The 11285-nt window shown below is 37.0% G+C and overlaps 2 protein-coding genes across 2 annotated transcripts; one reads left to right on the top strand and one right to left on the bottom strand.

Annotated features, from left to right (window-relative positions):
* Nucleotides 2027-2661, top strand: LOC104789558 (NAC domain-containing protein 62-like). The gene is made up of 2 exons (XM_010515235.1): nt 2027-2233; nt 2332-2661. Exons 1-2 carry the CDS (start codon nt 2027-2029, stop codon nt 2659-2661), a joined length of 537 nt encoding a protein of 178 aa, XP_010513537.1.
* LOC104787550 (protein C2-DOMAIN ABA-RELATED 2) lies at nt 3680-5902 on the bottom strand. Its single transcript, XM_010513153.2, has 3 exons — nt 5665-5902; nt 4182-4277; nt 3680-4089 (listed from the first exon to the last, which is right to left on the bottom strand). The coding sequence occupies exons 1-3, from the start codon at nt 5773-5775 to the stop codon at nt 3793-3795; spliced, it is 504 nt and encodes a 167-aa protein (XP_010511455.1). The 5' UTR covers nt 5776-5902; the 3' UTR covers nt 3680-3792.

Below are 11285 nucleotides of genomic sequence, written 5' to 3' on the forward strand. Positions count from 1 at the left end.
GGAATACCCATTACAATGGCAAATCTCGTCACATCAGACGGAGACATAAAACTGTTAGACAACTTATCTCAACTGGTGTAGTTACGATTGATTACATCAATACGAAAGAAAACCTAGCGGATCCATTTACAAAAGGTTTGGCATGAGATCAAGTTATAAAATCATCAAGAGGAATGGGTTTAAAGCCTACGACTTAAGAGGATGTTTGATGGTAACCCCACCTACTCAGATTGGAGACCCCATGACCTAGGTTCAAAGGGACAACTAAATCAAGCTGAATCTGCTACAAGCACTAGAAGACTTTTGTCTTTTCCCAGTTCCTAGAGTGATGTAAAGTGCTTCCTGTATGTTAGAGGTTAAGCATATGCTTTTAATGATTTGAAATGTAGCTTTGTAAAATATTTGAAATAATTACAGGATATTTCTTTAAATACAAGCAGCTTATATAAATCACCTTGTGAGTGTGAAATGGGGCCGTTTCTAGGAGATTATATGAGGCTATACTCTCCAAGTTCACTCATGATTAACCAGGCATGTTCAAGGCCACAATGAACACAATAGAGAACCTCGTTCTACGAGAAAACGAAGCTGTGTTATGCCTGCTGTCTAAGTTTACATACAAATCCGGATGGTTCAAGACATCATGTTCACCAACTGGCCGAGTAAACTCGACAGGTATAACAATGAGTCGGTTCAAGGTTGAAAAACGCCACCAACTCATATACAGTTAGTTTTCGCATATACTCTCGAAGGTCTGTCTAGTCTAGCTAGTAGTGTCAGTCTATAGGGTTAGTTATGTCGTCATATGTTTAGACTTATTTCTATTCATGTGGGGGATTGTTGGAACTGAATTTTCAGAAACAAGTTTCAGAAAATTGCAGGTTTTGGGACAATGACTTTCCGGTGACTTTCCGGCCAAATTCCGGCCAAATGGCTGATCGGAATTGTCTGGTCGATAGTGCAATGGAAAGCTGGTAACGAGTACTACAAGATGGTATACTCATCCGTCCAAAACGGAGTTGATTTGAATAAGAAATAAGAGTGTGAAGTGAGCTACTTGGGATGGTTTGGGAAATATCCCACATCGGAAATATGATTGATTTTTCACTCATATATATATAGTTTTACACTCTTCTAGTTTCAAAAGTGTGTAGAAGGAAGAGGGAAGGTTCCCACACGTGAACCGAACCGAACCGGGCCGAGCATGGATGCGGGACGGGCCGGACGCGGGCGGGCCAGGCCGGGCTGGTCTCGGACGCGGGCTGTGGTCTCTTGGGCTTTTGGGTTTTTGGGCTTTTTGGCTCTTGAGACTGCTGTAGGCTCATTTAATTTTTTGGAAAGACTTGGTGTGAACTCCAAGCAAACTTGGGCAGCACTCCGAGAATATTCACTGAATATTTTCTTGAGAGCTCCCTCCTTCCACTATATATAGAGACATAACCTCTCATTATTTTTCACACACAAAAACATAAACACTCCTTCCTCTGAAGATCTCTCTCTCCCTCTCTCTTTCTTAGTCCAAGTAAGTTCTTAGTTTAGTAGTCTCGAGAGTATAACGTAGTTCTGTTCGCTTGAAATCTATTACTGGTGTGCTACGGTAATAGTTCGTGATCGGTTGTATCCTGGGATTCATAAATCGTGATTGTCCGAAAGCACTTACGGCCGATTTATTGAATTATCCTAACAGCGTCTTCTTTACCTGATAACTTGTCTTCTCCTTCAACAAGATCTTCCATTCCGCCAGGTTATCAGTTCGAACCAAACGACGTGAACCTCATTGAAATACTACTTGGACGAAAACACTACTTTGAAGGAAATAATTACTCATTGCTCAACTTTTATATTCATCACGTTAACATCTACGAGTCCAATCCAGAACAACTCTCAGGTTTGTCTCCGTATACATATATATACTTCTTAGTTCTTAATTTAGGTTTTTTTAATAATTTATATTTTTCCTATTATGGCAAAAAAATTATTTATTTATCTGGAATAGAGAAGGGTAGTGATATTGGAGAGGAACAAGATGGGTAAAGGTGGCAAAAAGCAGAAACGTGTCGACAAAGGCGGATACTGGCACGCAACAGTTGCAACCAAGAAGATTGATGATGGAGGCCTCGTTGGTTACAAAACCGCACTAGCAAACTACGTGGGGAAACAACCAAGTGGCGTACAAACTGACTGGTTGGTGCATGAATACTGGGTTGATGAGTCTTCTGCTGATGCCGAAAAGGTATGTATGTGTTCCTTGGTTCCCAAGTTATTAAGTTTTATTTTATTGTAAGTTCTCTTTTTTGTGGTGCGTGTAGGACTATGCTTTAATTGTGCAAGATCTATCGGAGTCCACAAGCTATAAACAAGAAGAAAGCAGAAGAAGAGGAGAATGAGAAGCAGACGCAAGCATTGGAAGACGATGTTGAGCAGCAGTCTCGTACTATCGACTCTCATCAACCGCAGCAGTTTTCGAAAGCCCCGTTGGATTGTTATCAACCGCAGCCTTGTGATTCGGCGTATCAACAGCGGCAGTTTTGGTCAGGCCCGTTAGATTCTTATCAACCGCAGCCTCATCATATTGCGTATGAACAACTTATATTCCAGCCAGCCCCATTAGATTCTTACCAAGCACAGCCTCATGAGATTGTGTTGTTTAGGCTTCTTTAATTGTTTCTTTTATTTGATTGAAATGAGAGACCGATCATCTTTAGAAAGACAGTAGCTTACTTTATCAAATGAGCGTTTGGTAGTGACTACGTGTTCTTAAGAGAAACAAAAAAAATCTAACGAATATAAGAAGCTGAGATTGAGTGCTATTATACGGAAATCATATTTAAAACCCATAAAACCTCGTTAAGAGTTTTTTTTAAGAATGTTACATGTGTCTTGTCTCCGGCGTATCTGTGATTGGAAACAATAAGAGAACATGAAATTGGAAAGTCTCCGGCGTATCTGTGATTTGTTCAGAAGTTTTGAGTCCGTATAGTAAATAGTAGTAACAAGGAAAAGTAACTAAACTACTATTAATTCGAATTCGTATTATTAAGAAAAGAAAAAAGTATTACTTAACTTTATGTCATGTAAAAGAGAATCTAGAGATTATTAAGAAAAGTTATAAAAGGTGAATATTACTTATTAATTATGTTGGTAATAGCCATCGATCAAATTGTGAAATCTACAACGAAACACCTCCGCTGGCGATTCCTCGACCGAACGACAAAACCAAACCGCCGAAACCACCACACAACTCGACATTCCTTCTTCTTCGGCCACTGATAATTTTTTTCCTGTTGACGCAACTGATCGTTTCCCCGCCAGGTTATAAGTTTGTACCAAATTAAAGACGAAGAACTCATCTTGCATTACTTGAAACCCTTCTCGCAAGGCAACAAATACTCATTGCTCAAAGTCCCTATTCATCACATCAAAATCTACGAGTCTTTGGTTAAAGCAACGTGATACTATCACTTCTTTAAGTATTGTTTCCAAGAAGACTAAAGCCTCGAAAAGGGAGATAATTCAAGGGATTGTGGCTTGCATGAGCACGGCCAAGTTTGTCTTAATGACACTTAAACCATTTCTCGAGGTGGTTAATTTTAACGTTGAAAAAAATACTTGTAATCCAACAACATCGAAATTATGTTTTAAACAAATTTTCTTTTAGAATTCAAATGCACAACAAATATTTAAATATCCTAATATGCTTAAACTATTTAAAGTTTCAGTAAAATATAAAGAATAGTCTCTAGCTATGGATAAGGGCAATTGTATAAAATGGGTTTAGAAAGCACAATCCTCCTATTTACTCATAGCGCCAGAGACATCAATCCACTCAAGCTGCAACTGGACCTCCCCTCGCTCAACGTTCTGGAGCCTAAGAAACATATTTTGGACAATCTTTCCTTTGTGCCACACAATCTTGCTCTCTTCTGACAAGCAGTTTTGTCTGCTTGCCTGAATCTTCATTATTACAGTCCCCTCCGGTAGTCCTCCCAGCTCGTTTTGGATTCTGATGGCTTCAAGAAACGGATCAATGTGGAAAACCGCATCTCCCATCTTATCATCCCTTGAGAACCAGTCCCTATCGTACACCATCTATACCATCACAACAAAAACACATACACGCACTTGATATCAAGCATTCAACTGAGAAAAATGAGAGTTGTTGTCATATAGGAATCACTTACGATATTGATAGGGAGAGTTGGATCAGTAATAGAAAGTGTTAAGTCTTCATTCCATTCTGGATTTAAATTCTTTTTCATCACACGTGTTCGTAGCTTCTGCGTCGACAAAGAAGAGGAGACAAAACATAATCCCAAATAAGGTTATATATATAGATACGATATACACATAAACAAATCAAAAACTTGTATACCATAACTACTAATTTAATTTGATATGTCAAATCCTTGGAAATTCTCAGTAGTCTTCTTAAACTACGTTTGACATGTAAATGATCTCGAAACCGTGTTTTAATTTTTGACAAACCGAATTAAAATACACTAGGTAACAACCGCACTATATGCAGGATAAATCGACTCAAATAAAATTATTACAAGTAAAATTATTATTTATAATTTAAGGTGTCATAATAAGAATTTTACACATGATTTTTTTTATTTTATTCAAATTTACATTTAATTATTTTGTGTAAAAGTATATTTCACTCGGAAGGTGGAAAATAAGGCTAATTATTGTGATAATTATGATAATGTTATTTATTTTTAAGATTACTGTAATAATTAATTTTTAATATATACTCCCTTTGTTCATAAAGAGTATCATTTTAGAATTTTATTTTTATTTCACAAAGAGTGTCATTTTATATTTCCAATGCACTATTTTATATTTTCGATGCATCTTTTTCATTAGATTTTCTAGTTTTTCTCTTAATCTATGACTAAAATAACTATTAAACATTTATTAAATAAGGGCATATGTATATTTTATTATTTTCTTAATTTGTGTGAAATGTGTCAAAATGACACTATTGTGAAACAGAGGGAGTACTTGAATAGTCATCAAATTTTTTTAAAATCAGAGAATAAGTTTTGTATTTCAAAATTTTAAATAGATAAATAAGTTTTTTAATAGTTTATAGAATGTAATTTACTTTAAATAATTTCATATGTTATGAAAATGATAATTAAATTATTAACTATATTTTCTTTTTAATAGGTGATAAAGTCTTTCATTTTAAAAAACTAATAGAAAGAAACAGTACCTTATATATTCTAATGACACATTTATGTAAATAATAATGAAATAAAAGATTTTCATATATATTTTAGTGGCACATTTAATAAATCAAAAGACTTATTTTTGTAAATATGTTTATCTTGAGATGCTTAATTGCAATTAAATCTTCAAATCGCTTTTGTAACGACACATCAGCATTTTCAACAAAATGTTTCAATATATAGGGGATACACATCACACCAATACTTAAAATTTCAAAGTATGTTTTTGTTTCATAATTTTAACTCATAAATAAGTGAGGCTGTGGTGATAACAATATTAAAACAAATACTGTATCGTAAAATTCAATTAAATATATGGAAAGAAGTATTAATAATTTCTTCATTCCGTAATGAACAAAGATCCATAGTTCGAAAACCTTGAAAATGATGGCTGAATTGGAAGAGATCAAGTGGAAAATTAGGTTACCTGTTTACCCATACGGACAATGACGTAAGGATCACTGCTATGAGAATTTCTAATGGCGAGATTAACACCTCTAATCACATGAAGTCTTAGAAGGCCTAATAGATTCTCCATGTCTTCTCTTTCCTTAGATCGAAGAACTTTTGGCCTTTTCTCTTCAAATGTAAAATTTTCTATCAAAGAAAATTTTGGTGTGGATGGCAAATTTTGTGGGTGAAGTCACCTCTGAAGTGGTTCTTTCCGAAAGAGAAAAAGTCTCGTGTTTGTTTATATATTTGTTTCCTTGAATGGTCCGAAAGAAGATCCTATAAAACTTCAAATTTGCCAAAGTCAATACAATAGAAAACGTTCTATTTTTTTTCCCTACATTGACTTAAGGTCCTTGTAGCTTTTTAATATATAACGCGGGTTCCACGCGTCATTAGTTCATAAATCATAATAATGTGATATATCACTAGAAAAGTAATACATAGTATTAATCCCTGTCTAAGAAATCGCTAGGCACTAGTCGGGCAGTCGGGGTAGACTTAACAACGTAACTAGTGAAAAAATCAGAAATTAATCGGAGATTAGTTTTAGGGTTTTTTATATTTTACGTATATATTTTCGTTATTTAGGTATCAATTGTTAAAAATTGAGATAATGCAGTGGATCCCGTCATTTTAGTTACTAAAAAGGCCATGAGTTCGAGTCCCAGCAACACATGTTTGACTTGTTTTTTTAACTTAACCCTTAATTGAGGGTATAAACGTCATTTTTTCATCATCTACTTCCTTTTATCTCTGCAACCCTAGATGCCGCCGATTTTTTTTCTTCATTTGTTCACATTTCGCTTTCTTTTTCTTTAAATTTATTCACAAAACCTATAGATCTATCAAATACATTTAATTTCTTCAGTTTAAAGGTGCAAATTAGTTTTTTTTTTCAACTTTCCGATTTTCTGTCTGATTAAACAAAATCCCGGTGGCCGGGCACCACCGAGCGCTTTTCCGGCGAGGAATCGGCCGCCTTGAACGATTTTTAGAACAAGAGTATTAATTAGCATGATCTGGAAGTATTGTGTTAAACAAAAAGTTTTATATATATATTTTTAGTTAAAAAATTGTATGTTTTTCCTATATAATGAAAGATGGTCAACTCTCTCCACATGAGTGACACGTCAGCAGTGGAGAGAGTGCCACCTATCAACCTAAATTAAAAGCAAAAATATTTAAAATTAAAGAAGAATTTGAAATATCTTTCATGTTTTTTATTTTTTTTTATATCACAAACAATTTCAATATTTATATAAAATTCTAGAAAGGCTTAGAACATGTTGATGTAGGCCCTGTTCTTTTTCAAGTCGCTGGAGGAGCGACAGCGACATAAAAAATAGACAAGAAGAGTCCTATTGTTGTGAAAAAGAGTCGCTGCTATTGTGGAGAAGAGTCGCCGTATTGTTAAAATGAGCTTACGTGACAGTCGCTGAAAAAACCGGCGATCTCTTTCTTTCTCCAGCGACACTTTTTCTCACTGAAATACACACGATCCGTCATCGTTTTTCCGTTGCCGTTGTTGTTTTGATTTTTAATTCCTATTACCATTGTCGTTTTCATCTGTCGCGATCGCTGGATGAACGACTTGAAAAAGAACACGGCCGTATTCTTTAAACAAGTAGATGCATCACCAAAAGATAAAAAGGTAACAAGAGTAAAACCAAAGATTTGCTTCATCCTCTTAGGATAAACCATAAAGATATGAACATATGGTTTAGGCGTTAGAATTTTTTCAACAATTTGAAGAGTTGCAGCGGTGATTGAAAATTTTGTTAATATTGTAGAGAAATTTATGAAAGTGCGTACTTAGAGAAATAAAATTTTATATATGAAAAAGATCGGAGTTTTGTTCACTACCAAATGAAGAAAGTTAAATCAATGATAGAATGTTGGTTGAGGAAAATACAAAGAGAAAAGAAGAAGGGAAATTAAATTAAATTCTAAAGTTGATATTTAAGAAATTGAATAGTTAGGGGGAAAAGAAGTTGTCTATCTTAATTATAACCACTAAATAGTTAACTAAGCTGTAGGAAAATCTTTTTAGTAAAAGAGAATTTGAGAGTCCCATGGTATTTAGTTGAGAAGCTTAAATGCAAATATATCTAAATACCTAAGTTTTAGAAAAGAATTGTAGGATGTTTAAATGTTTTTATCTGCCAATCAAATGTGCAAATGGTATGATTATTTTACTTCATAAAAAAATGCTAATAGTTTTTGTCTACAAAAATGTTATATCCGCGAACCGAATTTCCAGTTTAGGGGATGCATCGGTCGATGCATTATGAGCATCGGTCGATGCAAGGTCGGTTATGTGCGGACGAGTTTAAGTAAACACTGCATTTTGGGTTAGGAAAACTCTTCAGTCGTGTTTAATAGGTAATTTTGTCGTCATTAGCGAGTTTAGCCGCTTTTGAGAGAAAAGAAGGAGGGAAAATGAGTTCTTGCTGTTCTTGAGGATTTTGAGGATTTTGGGGATTTTGAGGTTGTTCCTGTAGAGATCTGTAGCTGGGATCGTTGTAGGAGCTTCCTATGATCGTTGTTTTGCTTGTTTAAGGTTCAAAATCTTCTTGACAAAGGTGAGTGCATGACCATGGCTTATCTAAGCTTGAGATTTCTCTAATCTGCTTGTTTTTGTGTTGTTTGGCTTGTTAGAACACTATTTGAGGCTTTGTGAAGCTTTCTTGTGGCTTGGGATCGAGTTTGATGATTTCAGGAACAAAGATCCGACGAGAAGCTTCGGGGAAAACGATGCTCGGCATGTGCGTCAGTCGATGTAAATGCGAGGACGGCACGATTTGACCTAGGAACATCGGTCGATGCCATGTGGAGGCGTCGGTCGATGCAACTAGGGTTTTTTTTATGAAATGTCGAGCTTGCGTCGGTCGATGCAATGTGAGTATCAGTCGATACAAGTGAACCTTGCATCGGTCGATGCAGATCAAGTGTCGGTCAATGCAGCCCCCCTGTTGGTGATGTAAGGTTGGCATTGGTCGATGCAATGCCCGGTTTGTTTGTTGTTTTTTGTTTGATGGTTAGAGTATCTCAATTGCTTGTGTGTATAGCCCAGTAGATTAGAGGATTGCCTCACTGAGTGTTTATCAAATACTCATGCATCTCAATTTGTGTTTGTGGTGCAGGTAAAGGCAAAATGTGATCGTAGAATCAAGGCAATGAGAGGAGGATGTTCTAGTGGCTCGCTTGGTTGTAGTTTGGCTTTTGTTAGGTTGCTAGAGTTGAGTCCTAGAATGTTGTTTAGGATTGCTGGTTCTCTGGTTTATTTTGATTGGAACTTTAGTTTATGGTTTTGGAATTAATTCGGTTATTTGATATTGGTTATTGGTTATTTATTAGTGTTATTATTTCCGTTGTTTGATGTGTTTGTGGTTAGGTGGCTACTGGGAATGGGACCAGTAGCTTAGTTATTTATTTTATTTATTATTATTATTATATATATATTTTTTTAAAAACGAGTCAGGTCGTTTCAGTTTGGTATCAGAACCCTTACGGTTCTAGGTTTGAGTTCACTAGGCTTTGGGCTGTAGATGTTTGGGATTTGCATGTCTTGATTGATTATGTGAGTTGGTCAATTGTGTGTGGCATGGAGTCCTAGAACATCCTCTTCGAGCCTACACTATGATTCCATGGTGAGTTTATGTTTTTGTGTCTGTTTAATTTGCGTGCTTAGCCTTTTGTTCATGGTAGTGCAGATGGTTAGAGAGGATGTTGTTGCTGGTCGTGGTCGTGGACGCCGACGTGATCGGGCTAGGCGTAGAGGCCCACCAGTTAGTGATACTGCGGACCAGAGCATGACAACTGAGGGTGTTGGCGAGTCGCACGGTGTCCAGGAGGATTCCATGAGTGTGGCCGGAGGGGCGGTGTTGACGCTCGGGTGGCCGGTGATGCTAGGATTCCAGGTGTGGGAGTCCCAGCGGGTGGAGTCCCTGGAGTTGACTTTGCTGACTTGTTGNTTTATGAAATGTCGAGCTTGCGTCGGTCGATGCAATGTGAGTATCAGTCGATACAAGTGAACCTTGCATCGGTCGATGCAGATCAAGTGTCGGTCAATGCAGCCCCCCTGTTGGTGATGTAAGGTTGGCATTGGTCGATGCAATGCCCGGTTTGTTTGTTGTTTTTTGTTTGATGGTTAGAGTATCTCAATTGCTTGTGTGTATAGCCCAGTAGATTAGAGGATTGCCTCACTGAGTGTTTATCAAATACTCATGCATCTCAATTTGTGTTTGTGGTGCAGGTAAAGGCAAAATGTGATCGTAGAATCAAGGCAATGAGAGGAGGATGTTCTAGTGGCTCGCTTGGTTGTAGTTTGGCTTTTGTTAGGTTGCTAGAGTTGAGTCCTAGAATGTTGTTTAGGATTGCTGGTTCTCTGGTTTATTTTGATTGGAACTTTAGTTTATGGTTTTGGAATTAATTCGGTTATTTGATATTGGTTATTGGTTATTTATTAGTGTTATTATTTCCGTTGTTTGATGTGTTTGTGGTTAGGTGGCTACTGGGAATGGGACCAGTAGCTTAGTTATTTATTTTATTTATTATTATTATTATATATATATTTTTTTAAAAACGAGTCAGGTCGTTTCAGTTTGGTATCAGAACCCTTACGGTTCTAGGTTTGAGTTCACTAGGCTTTGGGCTGTAGATGTTTGGGATTTGCATGTCTTGATTGATTATGTGAGTTGGTCAATTGTGTGTGGCATGGAGTCCTAGAACATCCTCTTCGAGCCTACACTATGATTCCATGGTGAGTTTATGTTTTTGTGTCTGTTTAATTTGCGTGCTTAGCCTTTTGTTCATGGTAGTGCAGATGGTTAGAGAGGATGTTGTTGCTGGTCGTGGTCGTGGACGCCGACGTGATCGGGCTAGGCGTANGAGGAGGATGTTCTAGTGGCTCGCTTGGTTGTAGTTTGGCTTTTGTTAGGTTGCTAGAGTTGAGTCCTAGAATGTTGTTTAGGATTGCTGGTTCTCTGGTTTATTTTGATTGGAACTTTAGTTTATGGTTTTGGAATTAATTCGGTTATTTGATATTGGTTATTGGTTATTTATTAGTGTTATTATTTCCGTTGTTTGATGTGTTTGTGGTTAGGTGGCTACTGGGAATGGGACCAGTAGCTTAGTTATTTATTTTATTTATTATTATTATTATATATATATTTTTTTAAAAACGAGTCAGGTCGTTTCAGTTTGGTATCAGAACCCTTACGGTTCTAGGTTTGAGTTCACTAGGCTTTGGGCTGTAGATGTTTGGGATTTGCATGTCTTGATTGATTATGTGAGTTGGTCAATTGTGTGTGGCATGGAGTCCTAGAACATCCTCTTCGAGCCTACACTATGATTCCATGGTGAGTTTATGTTTTTGTGTCTGTTTAATTTGCGTGCTTAGCCTTTTGTTCATGGTAGTGCAGATGGTTAGAGAGGATGTTGTTGCTGGTCGTGGTCGTGGACGCCGACGTGATCGGGCTAGGCGTAGAGGCCCACCAGTTAGTGATACTGCGGACCAGAGCATGACAACTGAGGGTGTTGGCGAGTCGCACGGTGTCCAGGAGGATTCCATGAGTGTGGCCGGAGGGGCGGTGT

Source organism: Camelina sativa, chromosome 5 (genome assembly GCF_000633955.1).
Source record: "Camelina sativa cultivar DH55 chromosome 5, Cs, whole genome shotgun sequence".
In the NCBI taxonomy this organism is placed as follows: Eukaryota; Viridiplantae; Streptophyta; class Magnoliopsida; order Brassicales; family Brassicaceae; genus Camelina; species Camelina sativa.